The sequence below is a fragment of the Parasteatoda tepidariorum genome, chromosome 4 (genome assembly GCF_043381705.1).
Source record: "Parasteatoda tepidariorum isolate YZ-2023 chromosome 4, CAS_Ptep_4.0, whole genome shotgun sequence".
Taxonomy (NCBI): Eukaryota; Metazoa; Arthropoda; class Arachnida; order Araneae; family Theridiidae; genus Parasteatoda; species Parasteatoda tepidariorum.
In genome coordinates, this window is record NC_092207.1 from 22,018,386 (window position 1) to 22,045,387 (window position 27,002).

At 29.1% G+C, this 27,002-nt stretch overlaps 1 protein-coding gene across 4 annotated transcripts in view; it reads right to left on the reverse strand.

Annotated features, from left to right (window-relative positions):
* LOC107450057 (sushi, von Willebrand factor type A, EGF and pentraxin domain-containing protein 1) overlaps nt 1–27,002 on the reverse strand; it is a 107,564-nt gene that overhangs the window by 1,251 nt on the left and 79,311 nt on the right. For 3 of the 4 annotated variants that reach the window (XM_043039731.2, XM_071179513.1, XM_071179514.1), the window contains 18 exons: nt 25,526–25,765; nt 25,263–25,430; nt 24,567–24,740; nt 23,095–23,738; nt 22,067–22,170; nt 21,655–21,988; nt 20,177–20,385; nt 18,917–19,254; nt 18,036–18,222; nt 15,967–16,312; nt 12,432–14,706; nt 10,298–10,508; nt 8,235–8,599; nt 6,407–6,583; nt 4,138–4,323; nt 2,806–2,976; nt 1,017–1,112; nt 445–540 (listed from right to left, as the gene is read on the reverse strand). In XM_043039731.2, the coding sequence (XP_042895665.1) occupies nt 445–540; nt 1,017–1,112; nt 2,806–2,976; nt 4,138–4,323; nt 6,407–6,583; nt 8,235–8,599; nt 10,298–10,508; nt 12,432–14,706; nt 15,967–16,312; nt 18,036–18,222; nt 18,917–19,254; nt 20,177–20,385; nt 21,655–21,988; nt 22,067–22,170; nt 23,095–23,738; nt 24,567–24,740; nt 25,263–25,430; nt 25,526–25,765 (6,321 nt within the window). The remainder of the gene's footprint in view (nt 1–444; nt 541–1,016; nt 1,113–2,805; nt 2,977–4,137; nt 4,324–6,406; nt 6,584–8,234; nt 8,600–10,297; nt 10,509–12,431; nt 14,707–15,966; nt 16,313–18,035; nt 18,223–18,916; nt 19,255–20,176; nt 20,386–21,654; nt 21,989–22,066; nt 22,171–23,094; nt 23,739–24,566; nt 24,741–25,262; nt 25,431–25,525; nt 25,766–27,002) is intronic. The other variant, XR_011636554.1, reaches the window with a different exon arrangement.

Here is a 27,002-nt window from a genome sequence, read left to right on the forward strand (position 1 = left end):
ATGCTGGTAGTAAAATGTAAGAAATTATGAAAATAAAAATTAATAGTTCTGAAATGAAGCTTGATTTGAGTTCAATGCAAGGATATACACAGGTTAATCAAATAAGGATGTACACATCTTGATCTGAGAAAAATGAAAAATTATTTAGACATAAACAGGTTGGAATTGTAAATTAAGGTTAAGAGAGTTCCAAAATATATACTTTTGAACAGTCTTGAAATATTATAGAAATAAATTTTAAACTACACACTAAAAATAGCGCATCTTCATTGAGAATCATTATTTAAAGTTAATACATCCTTCTTGTATTCAATATTAATTAATTAACATTTCCTAAACATATCATTTTTTTACCTGAAGGACTGTTAATAAAATTAACACTCTTAATGTAGAAATAATTTAAATTAAATAAAGGAAAGGTTGTGAAAAAATTATAATAATTACATAATTGGCATCTTGATCCTGAGAATCCCTCCAAGCATCGACATTTGTATGGTCCTATACATGTGCCTCCGTTCAGACAAGGTAATATGCACACAGCTGAAATTATTGAAATTAAAATATTTAGTTCAATCAAAATTAATTAAAAAAATGATTTTATAAGATACATAGGATGCTTTCTAATACTCATAGGATACTTTCTAAAATTGAAATTAGCAGGATGTGAAGTAGTGAATGATAATTTAAATCAGATAAAAACGTTAATGCAAGCATGATTGCCAAAAAGATTGACTACGAAAGTAACCTTGTTTGTGAGGTAAAATTGAAAAAATGTCACATTAATATTTTTAAGAAAGGCAAGGAATATGAAAGCTGAAAAAACATTAAAAAAGTAAAGGTAAATTTTAGTGTAATTATGACTGTTAAGATTTATTATGTTTTTGATAATAGGCTTCATAATTGAATAATCAACAGCTTCTACACTTATGAAAATGTACTAATTTTAAACGTTAATTAAACAAATACCGCATACAGGCAATACTCTGTTTATAAAATATGTAAATTTATTCACTTACCATGTTGACAAACATCTCCTACAAAACCTGCTGGACAGCTGCACAATCCAGGTGGCACACATCTTCCGCCATTCAAACAAGGTCTAGTACACATTCCTACATTACATATTAATACAAAGAAAAATATTAAAAAAAACAATGTGTAAAAAAAACAAACTTTTTCATGTTTAATATTTTTAGTACTTATTTTAAATTAAGCAAAAATTCCAGTCATTGAAACTTTATGTTGTTTAAAAACTGAGTGAAAAATATCATGCATTGATGATTTTAAAAAATAAAATAAAAATATTTTAATTTTATTGGATTATTATACTGCTTGTATGCTAATCATAAGATTGACTACGATCATAAGATTGATTTTACTTAGACTCTACTTAGATTTGAAAAACATACTTAAATTTTGTTACTACAAACAATCAATGGTTGAAGAAGTTGTAGCATTAACCTAAAAAATGACATTTAAAAAAAAAGTTCATAAATGTACACCAATCCATGAGGATTAAATTTTAAAATTGTACCATAGGCGTTTCATTGGAGCTGTAAATTGTTTGGAAAATACCAATAGAATTTAGAGACATATAGAAGGAAATCTGGCTGAAATTTTGATAATACAAAAAAAAAAAAAAAAAATGCATTAATTAATTTTTATTTGCACTAGGAAACTTATATTTTAAGGACATAAATACATAAATAGTTTCTACATGTGTCATTCATTAAAATGGAGTCATACAATTTGCATTCAAGTTATGAATTTGTCTGAAAATGGCCATTAAAAATTCAGTTTTTTTCATGAAACTGTGTCTTAAATTTTAATATTATTTTAGATACTTTAGATTGTTTTAAAATATGTAAAACACTCTGCATTTGAGCTAAAACTTTTCATACAAATAAAAGTTTTTTCTTTTACATTTTGATTCTTTTTTTATAAATAGATGTATTCATTTATGTAAAATTAATTTCTAAAACTTATTCTTAAATACCCGTAATTTAGATACAAAAATATTTTCTAGGCATGTCAGTTTTTAAAAAAATGCCATACATTTTTAATAAGAACTGTAAACTTTTTCAAGTTATTATCATTTCCCTGCTTAATTTAATAATGAGCAAAAATTTTACAAAATGTTAGATGCATGAATTTTTACACTATAAAGAAGTAATTTTAAGTCACAACATTTAAACGAAATCAATTGAATACTTTCTGTGCCACAAAACTTTAAAAGATGTCATAATTTCATATAATATATGTCATAAATGTAATGTCACATAATATGTCATTTAATGTAATGTCACATAATATGTCATAAATGTCATTTAAATTTGTATTTTTTGAGAACTATTTAATCATTTTTTGAGCATAAAAGTTTAAGAGCATGCAAAAATGTGCATACTTTGTAACTGATTTTTTTCAATTATTATTAAATTAATTTTTTTTTGCATGGAATTATCTTATATGAGTTTTGAAAATGACAAAATTATATGAATATAATTTAAAGTGCAAAAAAGTAAAAATCAGATATAGAGAATTATGCTTTTGACTGCTCTCCTAGTTAAATTATTGGGATTATATTTTATAAATTGTGGTAATCCTTATATTTCAAAAGAGAAAAAGTCAAATCCATTGAAAAAAATCATTTTGCATCTTACAATATTATCTGCTCTAAATATTTAAGATCTACCTTTTCAAAAATTAAGATTACACCTCAATATGAAGAAAATATGATCTGTAGACTAAAAATACATGCATTGAAATAAAGATTAAAAAAAAACATTTCTAAAATGACTCAATCACCTTCACAAGTGGCATTTCCATCCCATATGCCACTTCCCATGCATGTTAGTATCTTCTTCCCCTTCACTTTACTTCCGGGAGGACATATAACTGCCAGTTTATCACGATATTGATATGACATACCAAGTATAATGGCACCTGTATTGGTGATTGGACGACCACAAGACATTCCTATGAAAAAAATAAAGTGATTAGCAAAAAGTTGAAAGAAACTTGCTTTCTAGTTGGAGGTAGTCTATATTTTTTAAGACATAAAAATAAAATAAAAAACAGTGCACATTAGGGATTGCAAATTAATACTTATATGATTAAACAAAAACCAAAAATTGACTAATCACTATTAAGATCATTAAAGCAATGGTTATGATTTAGCCCGAAACTATTTTGTCCAGGTTACTGAAGAAAAAAAACAAGATGAAATAGAATTAAAACTGACCAATATAATTGTTTAACAATAAGTATTATATAAATAGTTTCAATTTAAACAAATTAAATTAAATAAAACACTAGTAATTTTAAAAAATTTAAAATCAATTTTTTTTTCTAAAAAATAAATATTTTAATAATTGTTGCTGTTGTTTCTACTCAGTAATGATTGGTCAGAGTTTTGAAAAATTTCAGAGTTTTTAATATTAATGTGCATTGTTTTTTGACTTTTCATTTTTTATTAAATTTTATTACAGACCACCTTGTCCATATAACCATTTACTCTAAACATTGGTATTATTTTTATTCAGCAACTCGTCCTTAGAGGTTAGTTCATAATAAAACGAAATACAGTTAATGGTATTATTTAATGCTTCTTTCTCTTAATTTTATAATCACAAGTTTTTTTAAAAATATATGCTAAAATCATTTTTAAAATTTGTCACAATTTTAATTTGTTTACTACTAACTACTAATTTGTTTACTAATAACTAAAAATATAAACTATTTTTAAAAGAATTTTGGTCTATCTTATTTAATTAATAAATATTCATTGAGATTTTTAAATTAACTGAGACAATTTCTGAGTTTTCCAATTTTTAATAATATGTTTCATTTTTGTATAAAATATGATATACTGTGAAATTTTCATTATGTATTGATATTAAACTTTATTTTGTAAGTAGAGGAATTTTTGAAAATTAATTTGAATATACTACTCTGAGAAAAAGTGAATTTAGTATTTGCATAACAAATGGTTCATACATTAAGTCACATGAACTCTTATGCACAAAGAAAAGCAAATGCTAACACCATAATTACGATGCTAATCATAATAAGTAAACAGTTTCTTTTCTATAAAGTATATGTGTTTGCAGACAATATTGAATGCAAAAACAAGCTTACTTTTGCATCCACCTTTAGGCACAGACCATGAACTGTTAGCCAAACAATGGGAAGTAAGATCCCCAAAGCCTCTAAATCCAGGTTCGCAAGTGTATACTAGTTTATCACCAATTGCAAATTTGCTTTCTGTAAAAGTGATAGGTATGACATTTGGAGGAAATTCTTTAACAGGGCCACAGGTCACAGCTGTTAAGAGAGAGGAAAAACTTAAAATGAACTCAAATGAATAATAATAAAACTCGACTCAAATCCTTTGCTTCATATTCTAATCTACTTTATGAATCTTATTTTATTATGTAAATTAGATATTAGTTATGGAACATAAATTCTAATTTTTTGAAGTTATTTATTTGATTTTTGGAAGTTATTTATTTGAGGGACACAATACAAAACAAAAATGCTATTTTATTAATTAGATATATTTAAAAACCAAAATAGTAAGTTCATGCTAAGGAATTTTTAAAAAAATAGTAAAAAAATAAACAAACTTGGAAATTTTATAATACACATAGTTTTGTAAATGGATCAGATGTAAGCATTGATTAAATAAATGTAGAATTTAAAGGCAAAAGAGTAGTAAACAGTAATATTGTTACACCTTAAACTCACAGCACAGCCCCCAATGAAAGCCGAGCACCTAGTCACTTTTTTCAGGGCTTTGCCTTTTCTTTATTTTTAACTAGGATTAGGTAAAAGCTTAATCTAGTTAAAAGATAAAGAACTCGAATTTAAACTTAAAAGATTTTTATACAAAACTAACAACTTTGATGTAAAATTAAAAGAAACCTTCAGAACGTAGTAAATATAGTTAAATTCTATGAAAAAATAAATATGGTAAAATAGGTTACCATAAAACAAATTTTTTTAACGAAATATATATTGAATACCTTCTATTTGCATTTCCAATGTAGAAAGATGCTTTTTTTTCAAGTGCCAATGAAATGTAAAAAAAGAAACAAGTAAGGAATAAAATGAGTTTACAAGTTAAACAATTTTTTTTAAATAATTACTTTGAAGATTCAAGTCAATTAAGAAATTTCATTTTTTTTTATTGAAGTTCAGTGTCAGATTTTTTTTCTTATCTAATGATTCTTAATGTTTCAATCTTTATCAATGATGTATTTTTCTATAATGTTTCAATCTTTATCAATAATGTATTTTTTTATAATGTTTCAATCTTTATCAATAATGTATTTTTCTATAATGTTTCAATGTTGTTATTTTTCTATAATGTTTATTTAAAAGTAGGTAATTATTTTTTGCAAAAATAATTTAAAAAATCTATATTCTTAGTGTAAAAAGATTTAGGCTGATTGTAAAAATATTTTTGTTCTTGAATGAAACACATTATTCTAAGATCTAAATTTTTAAGTATTATGAAAAATTTAAGAGAATGAACTAACAATATTAAAACAAGCAAACAAAAATATCTAATGGAAGATAAGTACAAATTATCACCGCATTAAATAAAATAAATATGAGGACCTACTTTCATTTTGTAAAAGTTTATTCTAATTATTAGTTTATACATAATATTTTTATTAAAAATCAATGCAGTTATTTTATAATGTTTAATTTAATATAACACAATATAATATATTGCAATGCTCCCCAACCTTTTTATCACCGCAGCCCTGTCAACGTTTGATAATTTTACAGCGGGCTGCTGGGGGGGGGGGGGGGGGTTGATTGTTTATATTTTAGATTATTTTGATTTATTAATTTTAATTTAATTGTATTTAAACATGCCTTCAAAATAAAATACAGTTACACCAAAAAATAAATATAAAGTGATTTAACATAACTTACTAGAACGTTAAATCAATGAAAAACCTGAGCTTGTTTCTTTGCAATAAGACGGTTTCATCTCGGGGTAATCGGAGACAATGATACATTACAAACACTAAAAACTTTATGTCACTACTTTCGGCGGCCCCTTTTTTTAAATAAATAAAATTTTAAAGGAACACAGATATTTTTGATTTGGGGTATAAACCTAGGAATTTAAATTCAGTTTCAATGAAATGGGTGGCCCGGTACCATTTGATCCACGGACCGGGGTTGGGGAGTATTAAATACGGTGATATGATCTCTCAGATCTCGGGGTTTCAATCATTACAAACGCCTTTTAACATAAAATATATTTAATAACAAGAAGGATGATGATGATGGTACAGTGTTATGGANGGGTTGGGGGGCACTGATATACTATACCAGAGAGAGAAAAAAGTTATTATATATTATAAATAGCTTTGGATTATTAAGATACCTGAACATTTAGGAGTGTTTTTATCCCATTTTCCAGTATCTAAACAATGTGCTGTGTCACTGCCAATCATTTCATAGCCTTTATGACAAGCAAACTGAATTCGATCTCCATAGTGGCCGGGTACACCCTGGATTACATAACCATTATCAGGTGGGTCAAGTTGACCACAAGAAATTCCTATGCAGATAAAAAGAATAAATTAGTGAATATAAATCAATCAAATATAAATTATAATTGATTGAGTTTTTGTGTTCATTAAAATTTTGAATCCCAGTATATACTATGTTCAATATACACTATTTGAACGGGCTTAAATGGGATTATAATAAATAGGGATGCACCAAAAAGTGATTTTAATTGGACACAAAATAAGGAATTTGAACAATCAACATCCTATTGAATATTCAGAGGCTATTTAATTCCAATGACAATTTATGCAAAAAATTTACTGAAAATTTTTCAAGGATATTTAAGTAAATAAAGGTGGAGTAATATTGAGCATTGAGATGAAATACTTAAAACAAAGACATGAATTTTTCCAATCTGCTAAATAAATGCCAAGGAATATAAACCAAATTTTTGAATATGGTAATTTTTTTATTTACTTTTAATGCTTGGACCAATTTTCCGCATATTCAAGTACACAGACATTTTCAAATAACTGTATTAAATATATCATAAATTTTTTTAAACCAATGTGAGAAAAAAAAAATCAGATAACTTTTATCTTTATCAAGTGTAAAATATAATTTAATTTTGTAAATAAAAAAATAACGATGTCATACTTTTTTAAATTTTGTTTTCCTTATTTTATTAATTAATGGTCATAATTATACTTTGCTTAGATTTGTCTGGTGCTTCAAAGAAAAATTATATAGAGATATTATAAAACGTTGATTTTTTAAAACTTATAACAAAAATTGCTTTAAGCATAAAGTAGATTTCTGTTTAAATAATTAGAAACTTAAAAGTAGTATAAATACCACTATAATGTATCTCAGAAACTTCAACGAAAACACTGGGATATAAAAGACCACATATGTCATAACCACTGATTAGCTTTTTAAGTTTATATGTTACTTCGTTTTTGTTGCTTTATTTAATCTCGTTGTTTTTAGCACATTAGTAGAAGCTAATACGACTATTGATTTGGTTCAAGCTTTTTTATAAGGGAGAATTTTTAATGAGTTTTTCTTCAAAGAACCTTCTTCTAATTCTAAAACTTTTCAAGGCTGTGACATAGTACCTTCCTTGACTGAGACTTGAGAAATTTAAAGATTTAATTAAATAAATTAATGTTGCTTAGTTAAATAAAACTAAAGTAAGTCTTCCTTGTGATAGCTAATTTCTTTTTCAAAAATGTTACTTAGAACTTAGTTCCTACAAAATTTTCATTCATAGCAACAGATTGCACAAGATATGAGCTATCAATGAATATGAAAAGAATACATCCAGTTTCGTGTTGGTAAAATGTGTTAATCTTTCTTAATAATCAGATCAATAAGTGTCCTTTCTGTCTTTGCTCCTAAACAACCTCCAAAACTACTACACCACTATAGCATACCCATCACCTTTAAAAGAATGTTAGTTCCCTCAAAGATGATAGTAGAAATCATTTGTTCTACCTGATTAAGAGAAAGAATATGACACTCACGTGAACAGAAGCTATAGTTTAAATTAAAGTTAGACTAAAATACTTAAGCAAAATATATAAAATTTAAAAAAAAAATTTAACTTTACAAGAAAACCTTTTAACTTTATTTAAACTGAAAGTAAGGGGAGTTTGACTAAATTAATGATATTTAAACAAAAAATCTTTTTTAATTACTTCGACAGAGGGGTAACTCTCCCGACCAAGTACCATCTTCCAAACAAAATCGTTCATCCCTTCCATAAATTTCATATCCTTTTTGACAACTGTAAAGTACAGCACTCTTAAAGGAATAGTCATTGCCAATCACTTCACCGTGCTCTGGCTCTTCCGGTGAGGGGCAAGTAATGGGGACACAGTGAGGAGGTTTGCCTTCCCAGACACCTTGCCACGAGCATTCCACCGTGGTACTTCCCACAATACGATAGCCTGGGAAACAGTGAAACGTGCCTCGACTTCCAACAGTAAAATTTGATGGAACAACAATTTTTCCAAAAGCTATCGATGGAGGCTCTCCACATAAAATCAATTCACAATAGATGCTGAAAAAAAATCAAGCAATAAAATATAAATCTTTAAAATATTACATACAAAGAAAAACAATAAAAATTGAAATATTGATTTGTGTATACGGGGTAGAGCAAATGAATGGGGTCCATTTATTAATTGGCTTTATAAATCTTCTGTCGGGCCTTTTTTATTTTGGCCACCCTGCTTACTAGTTTCTAGTAAAACACTAAATAATTACAGATAAGATATTTGACAACTGATTTTAAAAAAAATTTCCTTTACATCAGCTTAATAAATATATTTAATTGGAACATATTGACAAAAAACATACTGCACAATTAATATACTTATGAAGAATTTTTTTAGAATACGAAATGGTGTCTTCCCCCCCTCCAAGTATTCATATTAGATTCGTTCCTTAACAGAAATAGAAATTAATAATGATGATCAAATAGCATTTAACAAGAACATTATGTATGCCAAATGTAATAAAATGAACGAGAAAATAACTAGAAAAACTATTGCTGGAGAATTTCTTATTTTATATTTTTAAAAAAATTAAAAACGTTTGCAAAATTTCTTAAAACATTCAGAAAAAAATCATAGTATCATAGCATTCTTATAAATGTATTTACAAAAGTATTGTTGATGGCTTGTTGATAATTTAATTTGAATTTTAAAGTAACAAACATTAATTAAAAGGAATAATTTGGTATTAAATGTCAAAAGCTTTCAAGTTCACTATTTAGAAGTTATGAGAACTCGGTGAAAAATGTTTTTATTTTAATGTAAAATAGATCTTACAGGTTAATTCAATAAGTTTTAAAATTATTAAGCATTTATTTCATCATGTAACAATTTTTTTTTCAGTGAAAAATGCTGTCAAAGATCATACAAAAAAGACTTTCTAGAGTACATTTTTTGTCCATATTCTTTAAATTTTTTAAAGATTTTGCAGCTTCAGGTAATGCATAATTAAAAAAAATTACTGAAATAAATTTTATATAATAAATCTTTTAAAATAATTTAAAAAAATTCTTAGTCTTTTTTTATTTTTATATAAAAAAATAAAATACTAACTACCATAATTATTTAAAATTTTGTGGTGTTTAAATGAAACCAAATGAGGCAGAAATTGAGATTGAATTAAATTTTTTAACAAATACAGAGCTTATTTTTTTCATACTAATTTATTATCCAAAAGAAAGAATCACAAAACATCACCTAAAATAAAAAAGAAATTTTTTTATCAGTCTTTTTAATATTTTATACAGATAACCCTTAGTCTACAGAAAGAAGTTTAAAATCATTATAACAAGTGTTAATAATACAAAATTAAAACTAAAAAACTGGTGTGCTATCAATCTGACAATGTTTTTTAAGTCTAAATATCTTAAAATTACTAAATTTTTCTAATATTATTCTAACTCTTACTAATGGTTTTAACTCTCCTAGAGCATCTACTTTGGAGAAAACTGTACAAAAAATACTCATCTCAAAGCTATTTTCTTACTGAAAAACTAGTTTTTTTTGTTGGGAACAAGCCACCACTTTAAAGTTGGTTAAAAGCTAGGAATAATGCTCTAAAACAACACCCAATACCATTTTTTAATTTTAAAGTCTAATCTCTTCAACACATTATAATAAGAACAGTAGATCAAAGGCAATAAATGTAGTCATTAAAATTATTAAAAAAATTTTTTTTTGTGAAAAACTCTATTAATGCATACTTTTTAATGTCCCAGGCATCATTTCCAATGCACGTATGCTGTTTTAGTCCTATTAGTTTATATCCTTTCTTGCAAGAATAAGTTGCTTCACTTAATCCTGGTGTGTTGTGTACAACAAAACTTCCATGTTCTATGTAAGGGGGAGGAACACAATTCACTACTTCACATGTTGGTGGATCACTCCAAGAACCATCTTCTTTACATGTTACACCTGAAATTTAAGAGAAAAATAAATATATTTAGGAAAACTAAACATAAAATAATGTCATTAAAAAAAAAGAGCACTCTAATTTTTGAAAGCAAAGTTGCAATAACCAACTCTGCAAATTTTTTTAGCTAATTAGGATAATTCACTAGCTTTTCTAGTCTGCCATTTTAACAAAATATTTTTACTGCAGAAATAAATTACTCTTTATAGTGCTCAGGGGACAGTCTAGATTTTTTTGAGAGGTGCCTATTTTGTGAAAATTTAGACATAATTTGTGAAAATTAAAAATTATATTAAAGAATTAACATAGAAATATAGTAAGAAAATATGTTCAAAAATTGTCCCTACATATAAAAATCATTTATGACTGATAAGATTCTATACACTTTTTCCAATATATTCAAAAATACTTTTGCTATTGTAAAAGTTTCAGCTTAAAATTTTATACAAATTTAAAAATTGATAAAAACCTTTGTCCATAGTTACATTTCAACTTGAATTTAATAAAAACACGAATTTAATAAAACTTGAATTAATCAACTTGATCAATCAACTTGACTTTAATCAACTTGAATTTAATAAAAACAGTACTAAACTTTTATTGCTAAACAGCACTAAAGGTTATTTCCATTATGAGAACATTTTCGACTAGGTCATACAAAAACAAAATTTTAAGAGGCGGAGAGGAGAATCTTAGAACTTGCTTTATTAAAAGTATTTCGTGAAATGACTGTTTTTCCTAATGTTGGATTTGTAAAACTACCGTTTTCCTAAAGTTGAATTTGTGACGGTACCGTTAAACAGTAGTAAATTTGCACTGGACAGACTCCTGGTGCTTTATACTTTTTCCATTAATTCAGGTAGCAAAATTTTTTAGTATTAGTATTTTATTTACGCTACACTAGAGCTACACAATGGGCTAGCGGTAATGGTCTGGGAATTATCTTTGACGATGATCTGAAGACATATCATCACAATTTTTGATTCACTGTGGAGAGGATGACTCCCCAACTTTGGTAGCCTGATGACCTGCGTGTGAATTTGAGCAATTTATGGGAGAACAGTTTAAAAGGACCAAAACCACACACCCTTGGTCTCTTCATAGACTGATCAAACTAATCACCCACCCATTCACTGACTGCAGCCAGCATGACTTCAAAGACTTACTAAGAAAGTTCAGTGTGGAATGTGCAGATTTTGCATGAATTTAAATAGCACAATCATTAGGAGGAAATGTTAAACTAATTTCAACAAATAAAATTTTCTTAAGCCATTGACAAAAAATTTTTTTCATAAAAATAAGACAGTGTTTAGTACACACTTTCAAAAATGCCCCTTCAATACCTAAATAAAAAAATTTTATTCAAAATTATAGATAATGTAAAACATTTTGGGGGTAAAAATAAGACTTTGTAACTTAAAACTACAATACATTTTTAGATCATTGTTATTTATATAAATTTTATTACAAAATATCACTAAAATATTTTTAATACAGATTTTAATAAATCAACCAGGTTTTTTCTTAGTCAGGCAAATATAGAAAGTCACTAAAAGATTTCCTAAAATTAATTTCCATGTAAAAAAATTTAAATTTTATTAAAATCGAAATTTATATGATCTAAGTCAAAAAGACTATCCATTGATAATGTAGGATCTTGTAATTCCTTTTTCGATTATTTTATACCCTTCCAAAAGTGACTGAATGTGATCTCTACCTACAGGTATTATATAATTTTAAAAGAAAAAAAATATATTTTGCAAAAATTGGATGAAAAAGTTATGCTTAGATTTAATGGAAATTTCCTTCCACCAAAAAACAAGATTGAAGAAAATCTTTTAAAATCTGTAACTTTCGAATTCAATTGCGTAATTTATGAACAAGGTCATCTACAAGGTGAATATTTTTAAAATGTAACTACTTACTTACAGCTCCTTTCAACTGATATCCAAAATTGCACTTGTACGAGGCTTTACCACCAAAGATCCACCCTCCATCTGTCACAAACTGTGAATTACTAACATTTGGGGGCATTCCACAATCAACAGGTGCACAGGTAGGTTTACCTCCAATCCATTGTCCATTGCTATCACAAATTAAGGTTTTTTCTCCTTCCATGTAATAACCTTTATCACAAGTATAATTTAAAACTTGTCCAACTGTATAAGGACCGGTGAAAGATTTTGCATTGGATATTGCAATAGGTGGATCACATACATGTCTTTTGCATTTCGGGATGGGATTTGACCAATTTTTATTAGAAGAACAGACAGCTGAGTCAGGGCCATCTAGCTTGAATTTTGAATTGCACTTAAATTCCAATTTAGAATCGTAATGAAAATTTGAACCAATAACTTTGCCAGATTTTATGCTTTTAACTGCTGGGCAAGATATTAATTTGCAGAGTGGTGGTTCCACATCCCATGTCTGGTTTGTTAAGCATGTACTATTTGGTGAACCGTGCATCTCGTAACCTTCACTACAGCCAAAATGAACAGTGCTACTAACCACCAGTGCTCTAAAAAGAACAGTACCATGAGCTGGAGGAGTTGGTCTGGGACAGGGTAATGGGACACATTTTGGTGCAACATCACTCCACATTTTATCAGCTAAGCATGTGAGTTCAAAACTTCCTTCAATTTTGTAACCAAAGTCACACAAGTAAGTGACTTTTGATCCAAAAGTAAACTTAGATTCTTCATATTTTCCATGTTCTATATGAGAAGGGGGAGGACAAGATATGATTTTGCATGTTGGGATAACTAAGCTCCAACTCTCATTAATTAAACAAGATCGAGTCATGGTACCTTCCAGCTCATAACCCTTATTGCAATGGTAGGTTGCAGTACTTCCAACAACAATACCTTCAGTTTCTACCCATCCATTTTCCGGTGCTGGTATGCGACCACATTCCCTAATGATGCATTGAGGTTCTTCCTTGCTCCACCTACCAGATAATTCACATAGCCTGACAGGTTCACCTATTAACTTATAACCAGGTAAGCATTCATAAGTTGCTGTAGCACCATATCGCAAAGAACTCCACTTCACATGCCCATGAGGAATATTTTGCAACATGGCACACACTACTGGTTGGCAACTTGGTGGACCATAAGACCATGTGGCATTTGCTTGACATTTTCTGATAGAAGCACCTTGTAATCTATATCCAATTTCGCATTTGTAATTAATTTCAGCTCTAAAGGATATAGAAGTGAAGGCCATTTCTCCCATCATGATGTTTTCTGGTGCTCTGCACGAGACTGCCTTGCACATAGGCACTTCATTAGACCAAGTACCGTTCTCTAAACAAATTCTTGTGTCCCCTCCATGCAATTTGTAACCTTTTGAACAACGATACATGACCTCATCCCCAAGATGAAAAATATTTGACCTTGCTGCTTCTAACATGGTTTGACCACTGATTGTTATATCTCCCCTTTCTCCTTCTTCGTCAGGCCAAACGTGTATTTCTCTCCCTGAAACACCCTGTGAAAAGCTATGTACTACAACTTCCCCATTACGCAATGCATCTGGAAGAGGACACGATATTTGCTCACAAACTGGGGGATCTGAAGACCACTTCTGATTTTCTTTACATGTTAACGTCTGTGCCCCATGAAGCTCATAGCCTTTTTTACAAGTGTATGTAACAGTCTTTCCATATTCAAATATTGAACCTTCATATTTGCCATTTGTTATGTTTCCAGGTACATCACAAATCACTGGCTTGCATGTCGGAGGGCTAGCACTCCAGGTATTGTCATTTTGACATTTATGTTCAGTTGTTCCAATTAGTACATAACCTTTATTGCACTTGTATGTGATTTTAGCTCCATTACTGAAATTGGTAGATGAAATGAAACCATTTTCAATATGTACAGGATCTGGGCAGAGAATACCTTCACATGTAGGATAAGGGAAAGACCACTTTCCTGCTGCCTCACATTTTAAGGTTTTTTCCCCAATGAGTTTCCATCCTTGGTTGCAAGTAAAATGAATCACGTTTTTGTACGTATAGTTTTGTCCATCAATATATCCAAATGCCAAAGGAGGTGGCTTAGGACATTTGATAATTCGGCATATTGGTTGTAAGCCAGTCCATTTTCCCTGTGCGTTGCAAATAGTGCGAGGATATTGATATTCCAGTTCATATCCTTTTTGACAAGTATATTCCACTTCTGTCCCTACAGTCAAATTCTAAAACAAATAAAATCTGATATAAAACCAGGTTTAAAAATATGAAAATGAGATATTATGTGAAGGGAAAAAAACTGCAAAACAATTTAATGCTTATAATAATTCACCCAAGAGAAACAACAACTAATAAGTGACATTAAATATCTTAAAACATCATATAAGAACCGTATTAAAATTAAAATCAATTTTATTTTAAGAATAGTCTTCAATAAAAATCATTTAGTACTACTAGTTGAACTATAATTATAACTCTTGTTAAAATTTGTTAGATAATCTTGTTAAAGAGTTTTTGTATGGTCATGCACATATAGAGTAAATGTTTTATAACTTTAAATAAAATAAATTAATTATCTGTGCAACTAATTTTTTTATGTGCATAGATGCCTGAAAAATATTAATGATAAAAAATTTCTTGCTACCCTGTTCTAGTGCAGTCAATCAACATTTAAACTGCTGTCTTAAACAGACATAAAAAATATAACTTTACTATCAATAATTTAATATACTTCACAATAAAACAATGTACAAATATTGCACTGCGGCTTCCATGATGCTTTTGAATGATAAAACGAGGTTCACTTTAAAATTGATAATTTAATAAGCTTTGCAATATTATGTACATATATCAAATAACCAATAAATACTAGATCAATACACATAATGTGTGTGCTGCACATAGAAATTAATAATTTTTTTATCTTCCCAAATGGTTACACTAGTGAAACACTTCACTCCATTTTAACTAAAAACTGTTTTCTGAATAGAGAAAGTTTTGAGCAGAAACACTCACCCATCTAGAATCAGATAAAAGACTTTCTTGAACTATATAGCAGAAAAGTTACCCTTTATACAACAATTTTCTAATTGGAGGGTGAGGGGAAATTAGTCGGAATCAAAGTTGCATAAAGAAGCAGTAAAAATGAAAATATAGCAACTGCCAGCACAGAACTTACACAAAATGAATTAAGAAAATTGAAAACAAAATGGAAGAGAATCAAAACAAATAATATTGGAAAGTATTAATTACAAATGAAACTGCTAGTAAGATATTTCAGGACTTTTCCTAAATATAAAATTAAATTTATGGATAAAATAAAATTTATAGAATAAAATTTTCGGAATTTGTATCGACTAGCCATCGCCGAGATCGAACCCCGGTTCACCTCATTGGAAGGCGAACTCTCTATCCCCTGAGCCATCACGGCTCTAAATAATATAGTTTCTAACAATTATGAATACTTTACTGAATGATGTATCTACCTGTTTGGGAGTAATAGGTTGGCCATTAGGTACATGAGGAGGTTCTGGGCACAGAATTAATTGGCAGTGAGGCTCACGATCGCTCCACGAGCGATTCGCTTTGCATGTTCTTTTTCTAGCACCTCTGAGCTTATAACCCGTACCACATGAGTATTCAACTTTGCCACCCAGTAGAATGGATTTTACAATGGTATGTCCATTCTGTAGGTCTGGTGGACTTTTGCATTCAACTGGTTTGCAGAGTGGATCAGCTCCACTCCAGGTACCATCTGGTAGACAAGAGCGAGAGCCATCTCCAATCAAGTCATAACCTTCATAGCAAATGATGGTAACAGTGTCTGAAAAACTGTAAGTTTTCGTTAAATAATGCAATTATTTTAAAAAATATATTTAAACAGGGTGCATAGCCAGATCTTTCTTCAAAAAATAAGCACCTTTTAAGTATTTTTTAAGCACTCAAAAAATATTTTTAACCACTTTCCAAAAAAAAAAAATTCATAACTAGGATCTGTGCAGTAACAAAATTTTTTCTTTTCTGTCGTTTAAAGTTCTTAATTTATAAACATAAAAACAATAAAATTCAAAAACATCTCCAAAAACTTTACATAATCATGATAGAATAACTAGTTTCTGATAAACATTGTATACAAAATTGTAAAAATCATGAATTTTTTGCAATTTAAAACAACAATCGATATGGTAAAAAAAATCTCATTTTAAAAGATAAAAAATTAAGCACATTTTACAAACACCAAATAAAAAAAGCACCTTTAAGGGTTTTTAAAAAATTTAAATCAAAAATAAGCACCTTTAAGCACTTTTTAAAAATGCTACGCACCCTGTTTAGTGTTTATTTAACAGATTGAGTTTTGTCACCTAATTTCTTTATAGCACATAAATCAACAAATTTTTAAAAAAATTTTTTATTTCTAGCAATTAAATGCAAAAAAAAATTTAAATACTAGATTAAATCATAGATATTTGAAAAGCTGAACATTGAGTAAACATATACAAAACAGGGTACTGATGTTTTAAAGAAAAATACTCAGCAATGTTTATGGTGCTATCCAAGAAAATAACATTTGAGGAATTCCTTTAAATCATGAAATTTATAATCGATGTACGCAACCAGAGGTATTTAAATTCATCAAATCAAACCAAATAAGGAATCTTGGTGTTTTCTTGAAAATGGTTTCCAACATTTAAAGATTGAAACAGTCACGGTTTTTGGTTCACTTGCTCAGTTTTACAAACATTAAACATATTATTGCTGACATTAACCCATTAAACTTTAAAAAAAATTTAGGTGCCATGGGCAATTTTTGAAAAGTAGAGGGTTTTTTTTAAGATAACCGATTACGATTTAGAAAAATCTGATTTAGCTGTTTACGATTTAGAAATTTCTTTTCTCTCAAGTCACAATCCATCAAAATATTCTCTTACGAGAATTTACACAAAGTCAATTAAGTATACAAATACAAAAATTAAGATTAAAAATATCCAATTTTTTGGAAAACATAATAAATAAAATAAAATAATTTCTCAATGATACAGAGGGCAAATGCAGAAACAATTAGTGTATAAGTTTTAAAAATATTCTAATTAATCTTCTTGAGCTTGGAAAAACATCGCTTTCCATAACAATTTTTATGAAATAATTTCTTTATACTTAAATATTGTATCCTAGTTGAAATATAAAAGAATGCACAAATAAAGTTGCCAATTTGACGGGAAGGGGGGGGGAATCCGGCAACCAATATTTTTTATAATGCCAATTATTATTATTATTTAATTAAAATTAGCAATAGATATTGAAATTAATTTAGATAATTGTTACTTTGTGAATAACATTGTGGCTCAATTTCCATAACAAGAAACAATTAATAATATAAAATTATGAAAAAAAAAGGTTTTTTTAAAAATAATAATAAAATCTTTTTAAGGCTCATTTTATCATTTAATGCTAGTATAAAGCAATCTAGTATATAAAAAAAATTTATTTTACAACATTTTAACTTTAATATTGTATTTGCTTCGATAAAGAAGTATAAAACATTAATCATAGCTACCTGTGACCTCTCCAAGATATTTCTCCATTTGCAGGAGCAATAGGGACTGGGCATTGCACTTTCTCACAGATAGACTCTTGGTTTGACCACTTTTTGCTTTCCTGACACGTTCGAGAAGCTGTCCCAATCAGTTTATACCCAACATCACATTCATATTGAATTGTTGAACCTACAACATTACTGTCACCTGGAGAAAAAAAAAGAACAATTAGGACATTCACGTTAAGATAACAATGCAAAAATATTAACGGAGATAGTTTATGGAGAAAATATTAATTTAGAAATTAAAATAATAATGCCAGAAAATACTAGATTTAAAATTGCAATACAAAACCTTCAGTGGTATTTTAAGTTGAATTATAGTATACCATTTCCGTAATTTAGTATTAAATACAATTTTAATGATTTTATTAAGTTTAAGCTGTTTAAAAAATAATTACTTGTGATCTGGACGCAATGTTAAAGTGGGACTTTTATGACTTTAGTTGTAGAAATATAACCATTTTTATTCCAGCACAACTCATAAATTTAAAATTAGCACAGCTAGACAACAAAGCATCTTATGAGATGGTCATGAAACCCATTCTTAAAACATTTTAAAGAAAATAAAATGTTATTATGTGTTTAGGTAAAAATGACAAGTGCTGAATTCTAAGACATAAGGTTCAAGTTACAATGAAGGAAGCATTTGACGTCTTAACTTCTTTTACTTTACTATCAAGTTACTTTATATTCAAAACTTGCTTTAATAGTGACCATATAAGTATCTAAAGTCCATTGAATATAAATGCCAAGGTTAAAGGCAGCCAAAAATATTATGTGACTAGTGGTGAGTTGATATTTAAAACAACTTTCGCGAAGAGCAAGCAGAAAACCCATACCTAGAATGCGGCCATTTTCAAGTGAAAGTTGTTCAGTCGGACATCTTATTGCAACACAGGAGGGATCAGTTCCACTCCAAGTTTCATCAGACAAACATATTCTTTCAGCTGATCCTATCAGTTCATATCCCTTATGGCAAGTACATTGTACAGTACTGCGATAAGTTGTATCGTGTGTTACGATATCTCCATCTGCTAAAGAAGGTGGTGAGGGACAACGAATTTGCACGCATTCTGGTTCTAATCCTGCCCATTCTCCATCACCAGTGCAAAGTCTTTGGATGGATCCAATGAGTTTGTAACCTTCATCACAGTAATATTCCACACTAGATCCATATCTGAAAAAATAAAGAACAAATATTAAGCAGATTTTTTAACATCCTTGCAAATTATTCAGATATTTCATTAATTAGCATCAAAGTTATTCATAGATACAAAGTGAAATTTTTTTTTAACAGATTAAGTTTTACTGTAAACTCTGATTAGTGGAAATCTGATTAGATATACAAAGGTTGCATCTAGAAGAAAATAAAACTACTAAAAGTGGAACACAAATTCAAATGGAAAAATAGATTTCAGTGGAAAATTCAAACCTAAAAAAAAGAATCACAATAGCACTGAGAATGATGTTTGTTTAAGCTGTATACCATTACTCAATTTTACTTTTGCTTATTATGTTGCTTTTTATTTTCCATAGATCAATCAGGGGTCTGCAAATCCCAGTTGCCCATTTCCCATAGCATCTAAAGATATCATAGTTGATACCTAAAATTTAACCTAATTCTGAAAATCTGAACAATTTCAGTAGAAAAAAAGATCTTTTTAAACATAGCATCCAATTAAACCGTGGGTATTTTGTCTTAAAAAACTATAAGGCATATTTGAATGTTATGTAAGTTTATGTATAATGTGATTTCAACATACATAATTGACTGTGTCTTATGCATGCTAAAATCCAAAGTATGCTCGTATACCATAGTTTGAACCAAATTATTTATTTCAAAACTCAAAAAGCTGTTATTCTATTTTCCATTCTATAATATGCTGTAAAATAGCTTTTGTAGACCCTTGATACAAAATGTGTGTCTTCCTTAAATAGCTAGCACTTGGAAATAGCAAAATGAAACTTTTTCAGTTACAAAATAACTATTACAATATGATTTAAAAAAAGGGGACTTATTTTAACACTTAATGAATACTCAGGAAAATATTATAAATATATAGCATACATAAGCAGAAAGATTAAAAAGATCTTTTTACTTGTTATCAGAATAAATTAAATATGCGTGTGTGACTTTGAGAGGGTCAGGACAACGAATGATATCACAAGAAGGATTCTGATCACTCCACTTTCCTGTTGCCAAGCATTTTCGAACATGTGGACCTTCCAATCGAAACCCTTCACGACAAGAATATCGTGCTTCACCTTTAAAAACAGTAAATGTTGTTTCCAAAATAATATTCTCACCCTGCAATAAATAGAAGTATAAAACAATCATAATACTAACAAACTAAAACAAATCATATTTTTAAAAAAATGATTCTCACTACAATTAAAGAGCTTAACAGAAGAAAATTCTAAGTAATATTTCAGTGAATTAAAGGAACACCAACCTTAAAAAAATATAACAACTGTATTGGTATCATAATATCTGACAAGTGTCAATGTCGAAAACATCACTGGACTTCGAGCTAGCAAGTCATTAAAATATACTTCTCTTAACTACTTATACACTATCTTTCGAAGAGCTGACCATAACATATTTTAAAATACAAAATTTCATACATTTTCAGAATATTATTTTGTACCTGGATCAATTATATTTTATGAATAGTAATTTATATAATGAGAACCACTTCATAAATAGAACACAGAATTTTTCAGAACGCATAATATTAATTGTGTTCCTTTAAATTTAATCTTTAAAAAAGCTTGTATTAATTTTAGTAAAAAACTTTAAAATACTTCGAAAAATTTATGATTTTTTTGAATATTAAATACTCTTTTTAAAACTTTTTTGAATGAACTTTAATCTTTTTTGAATAAAAACCATCTAAAAAGATTTGAGGAATTCATTTCAAGATACAAATATAACTGAAAGATTTTAAATAGTGAATTCATAAACATGACATTTGAAAACCTTTCAACTGTGAGAGAATTTTTGACCAAATTTTATTCCATAAGTAATAAAGGTTATGCACAAATACTTTATTCCTTCTATAATAAATTTATTTTAAAAAAGTGTTGAACACCACAATTTATACATTTTTAAAAGCCCCAAAAAATTAATAGGAATGCCTGTAGGAATAAAAAAAAATTTAAACATTTATTTGCTTTTAAAAATTTCTGTTTCAGTTTACTACTATAAGGAAATATGTTCCACAAATTTATAGAAACGTTAACCACCACTAGATATGAAGGATTTATACATAATTCCTTAAAATAATTTTTTTTGAAAATTTCTTTTTTTTTCTTTTTTAAGGGTTTTTTTCTGACAAATTCTGTTACAATTCACAGGCAGAAGGAAATAAATTCCATTCCCACTCAAATGTAAGCGTCCGATGGAATTTGTCTTTAAATTTCCTTATAGATAATATAACTAATTAATTTATTGTTTTAATATGATAAAAAATTTTTTTAGGTGAGGCATCATTAACAGGCTATTGTAATAAAGGAAATTTGTAACAAAAATTCTACATTTTCCAAACTTGCAACAAAAAAATTCTTTTTCCAGTACCTGGGCTAATGGCCCACAATTGACAGGTCTGCATTCAGGTGAAGCTGGTTCCCATTTTTGATCTTCCATACAAACTCGAACTGTAGGTCCCACAGGCTGATAACCTTCTTCACAAGAATACGACACCCTCTGTCCAAATCTCCTACCATCGCTCTTCCAGAATCCGTGGGCAATGTTATCAGGTAGGGGACATTCCACTGGTTCGCAGGCAGGAGCTTCATGTAGCCACTGACCATTTTCCAAACAAACTCTATCAGCCTCTCCAATAAGAATGTATCCAGGATTACAAATGTAGTTAACAGTATTGCCTACAGTCCAGTCACTTCCACTGTACCTAATTTAAGAAGTGCAATGAGAATACTAAATAGGTATAGGGAAAAAAAAGTACCTTTGACCTGATTGGAGAACTTACCTGCCATTAGATATAGACTCAGGTTGGCTGCAACTTACAGGAACACAACTTGGAGCTTCCCCACTCCATTCACCATTACTTCTACATTTTCTGGATCTAACTCCCTAAAATTAAACTTAAAGTTAAGGATGATTGAATAATTATGAAAAGTTCTAAAGTTCAAAGTTTGACAGATAGGATGTCATTCTACATACATTTTTAAAGAAAAATGCTGAGCTTAAGAAAAATTTTTTTATTCATATTTAAAGTAGTGCTTCAGTATGAGACACTTTTGTTTTATGTTTCTCATGTCATATTTTGGAGGATAAAAGTTTATTTCTGTCATAGAAATTAAAGAGAATTAATAATAATTGCAAAGAAAAGTAAAATTTTTCAATTTACTTATTGCTTTGAATTTAATAAAATCATTGAAACTCAACTTATACATGTACCTCAGATTAAGATGCACTGTCTTACAATACAGTTTACAATTACTACTGTTATAATTATTTATAAATCATTAAAAGCCAAGGAAAAAAATCATGTACGTCAATTTAGTTTAAATTATTAATGAGCACTTGATTGACATCACCAAATTAAGGAAGCATAATTTTTTTTAAAAAAATGCTAATCATATTGGTTAATATAAAAAGATTGATTTATAAGGCATGAACAATAATGATTGATCTATAAACTTATCAAGATATAGAGAGTATTAGGCCTTCAGCAAGTAACCCTTCCATTTTGCCATAAGCTTTGACAAAAAGTTCTTGATCACAAATAAATAGCAGTTTTCATCTTCAAACATTCGAAATTGCACTTGACTGTGCAAGATTTCTAGGAAGATATTATCTCAAAGAATCTTCAATGCATGTAATTTAGAATGTAGAAAGCAGTAGGTACAAACCATGCTTTTTTCATAGTTAAGAGTTTGTGTGAGAGGTCGTATATCAAGGCTCGTAGCAAACAGAAAATATGTTTGCAAGAGACTTAATAGTTAAACCATAAAATGTTTTACATCTATAAAGTTTTGAAATCAAGACTTTTACCTGCAGTTCAAATCCAGAATGGCAATAATATTTCACAATACTTCCATAAATAACATCATTCACTTCTATACCACCTTTCTCAGGAGCTTCAAGCATACCACAGCTGACCGGAGTACATTGAGGAGGTTCGTAAGACCATGTTTTATTGGCTTGGCAAACCGTATAACTAGTTCCATGAAGTTCATACCCTTGTTCACATTTATAGAGAACCGTGGCTCCATATCTGTAATCTTTTCCTTCCACTATGCCATGCAGAATGGGTGCCGGGGGAAGACATAAGACACGCTCGCAGCGTGGTAATTCTCCAGCCCAACGATTTTTCAACTCACAATACATTTCGCCAGTTTCTTTCATTTCAAAACCCTCATCACATTGATATCTCACAACGTTACCAACATCCAGATTATCTTGAGGTCCAATCACATGACCATGTGGCACTCTAGGGGGAGATTCGCAAGAGCGGGGTTGACACATTGGAAGTGAATCATTCCATAGGCCTCGGCTGGAGCACGTGAGGGTGCTCAGACCATCTAAACGATAACCATCGTCACAATGAAACTGTATTCGATGACCTAATCGATACTGGTTTTGGAGTGCTATTACTTCTCCATTTTCAATTGTTTTTGGAGCTTCACATACAATTTCTAAAATGATATAAAAATGCATTAAAACACTTTTTACACATAAAAAAGTTTTTCTGTTAGATAGTTATCACAAAAATATTTAGAAGAATAAATAAATAACTATTGGATGGTCAAATGAAATGCAATATAATCTCCATCATCCAAAGTACATATATATATGAACTACCAAATTTCCATTGCAGGAAACAAAAAGTGGTTGCTATCATGAAGGTCCTATCTATAGATGCGCAAGACGATTCTTCTTCATACATTAAAGCTGTGAAGGAACTGTGGAATTTCTTATCATGAATCAAAGTTACTATCATGTGAGGCGCAATACTTGTGATACTGAGGAGGTACAGTTTCTTAAAATGATTATAAGGTTATATAGAGAGTAGAGTGCTATATTATGTAGAGTGCAGGACCTTAGTTTTTAATATTTTCTACAATACACATTGAATATGAGAGAAAATTCTTAGGTCTTGTGGCTCAAAATCATTAAAATACATAGTTCATAAAAAGGTAGGGAAAAATATACTTGCAAGAATAAACTTAGTTAATAGTACTCATTCAGACAAAACAGCTTTTTGTATATTATCAAGTTAGAAGAAAGCAAACAAAATAGCTTTATAAACTGAATTATAGAGATAAAGATATAAAAGGGAAAATCCACTGATGCACAAGAACATTTCCTAAAAGCGCAATTCAATATCACAATTTCAGAAATAATACATTGGTTTCAATTATTGAATGGCATTCAATGAAAGTATGTACAAGTAAATATACCTAATCCTATTATGTTTAAGAATATGAAGAATAACTTTTTAATACTTTGTTGTAAAGAATTACCTTCACATCTTGGGGCAGTTCCACTCCATTTATTGTCCACTTGGCAGGTCCTTGTTGATTCCCCGGACAACCTATATCCAGGATTGCACACATACTGTATGATATCTTGAAATAAGTATTGCCTACCATTTATATAGCCATTAGCAATGTAACCTGGGAATCCACAGCTTATACCTACATTAGAAAGATAAGTGATATGAGAAACATATTGTGCAAAGTAACATTCTTAAAATGTGATATTTACGGCAGTCGATTTCATCGGAAAAGCTTCTTTTTAGCATTTCATTCTAAAATTATTAATTTTTCAATTTAAGGAAATTAATATTTAACAAACATAAATAAGAATAAACAAACATTTTACAGATAAAAATTAAAATTTTTGAACATTGAAGAATGACAAATAAATGATGTAAGTGAAAAAAAGACCAAAAGTTAATTTTTAAAAAGATCATAAAAAAATAAAGAAAAATATTAAAAATATAAAAATAATCATTAAAAAAAACATTACTTGGAACAATAGGAAGAATAATTTTTAATGCTAAAGTAAAAATTAGGAAAAATGAATATTTATAATCAAACTACTAATTATAACTGCAAACTATAGATGTTCTAAGGAGTCTAATTAATAACAGTTACCCTCCATTTAAAATCCACAATAAGTTTTTTTTTAAAAATTTCAATGAGTTTGGAACTTACGAACACAATGGGGACTTCCATCAGACCAATTACCAGATGCTAAACACCTTCTATCAGACACTCCAGTCAATTCATACCCTGGATTACAAGAATAGGTTAGGTGAGCATCCGTTTTCATTCCACTTATGGAGACTTCTCCATTTGGAGGAGAATCAGGCATAATACATCCTAGAATAACCCAAAAATTTTATAAAGGCAAAAACTACATATATTTTTTAACAGTTACAAAGCTTAGTTCAGAAAAAGTGGATGTGCATATTTACCAGAGCAGAAATGTGAATCTTTTTGTTGCACTTTTCCTCGAATACCAGAGAGGAAATCAGCCCAAGACCGCACATTGCCGTGATATTTATCACAACGAGTCATCAGAGCAACAATATCATCTACAGACAAAACATAGTCCCAAATATTAAGCAATGCCATGGTTCCTACAAATGCTTCTGGAGTGCTGAAACCTGCACCTTGTTTGTCTTGCTCCTGACCCAATATCAGAGTTCCAGTCACTGGAATAAAGAAAAAGAAGAGAAAATACAACAAGGCATACAAGTTTGTAGCTGGATATAATTCTATTTATATAAAATGCAAGTAGAGAAACTATAATATATGAAGGAAAAATATCGCTGAACAAAATAAACAAATAAAATAAAAAGATAAATTCCGGTGAGATGTGATTTAGTAGAAAAAAAATTAATAAGAAACAATTCTGAAATCAATGAGTTGAATGGAGTTTCTTGAAATTTTAAACAGTAAGAGGAATCGGGTCTTGTGCAGAGCAGTTGTATGGATGAAGCAAGAAGAGCATTTGTCCAAGGCTTTGAACTTCTAGGACTTAAAGGGACTATGAACCAGTGATATTTAGGAGAAGGAAAAAAACATTTCAATGTCTTAAAGTTAATTTTTAATAATAAAATTTGCAAAATTCTTTTCCATTTTGATCAAATAGATGTAAACTTAAGCATGGCTTCCAAAGGAGTGGTCACCACAAATTTTTGGAGCCCTGCATAAGCTGTTCGCTGAAATATAAATCTTAGACATGAACAACTCACCCATTTTAGCGTTTGTAGTTATCAATTTTCAACTTTGTAGCCTTGTAATTTTGAGCTCAATGCAAAATATAAGGGAACTTCTGGACTTAATACTTAATCATTAGGACCAACTAACCTCAGGTAAAGACTTTTCGATGGATTCAATATGCATTTGCTTTACATAGAGGAAAATATCCCACAGATAGTCCAACACCAAGGGGATTTGATCCCATGATCCATCTACCACTAGGAATATTTTATATCAACATTGTGGTAAATGTAATAATACGGTAGCAGAATTTGAACCAACCAGTGGACATTAGGATTTTAACTTGTTGCCTAAGAGGCCAGTACTACATCCCCTAAGCCATAACGACTTGGAAAATGAAATATAAACATTTTTAGATGATTATTCAACTTTTGTCTTTAAACACATTTTTTTTTTACTTCTAAGGACTCTATGGCCAGTATGTATTTGATAAAAAATAAATGATAAGATAATATTTGAAAATAAAAAAGCAAGAAAAATATTAAGTTGCTCAGTTTTAAGAATAAAATTCAAAAACAAAAAAAAAGATATACAATGTTTTGCTGTTAAAAATTGCTCGCATTGCACAATGCCTATCACAATGTTTTGTCCAGCACTAGCGGAGTCCAAAAATAACTCTGGTCTTGTGATATTTAATTAAGACAGTAATTTCAAGTCCCTTAAACA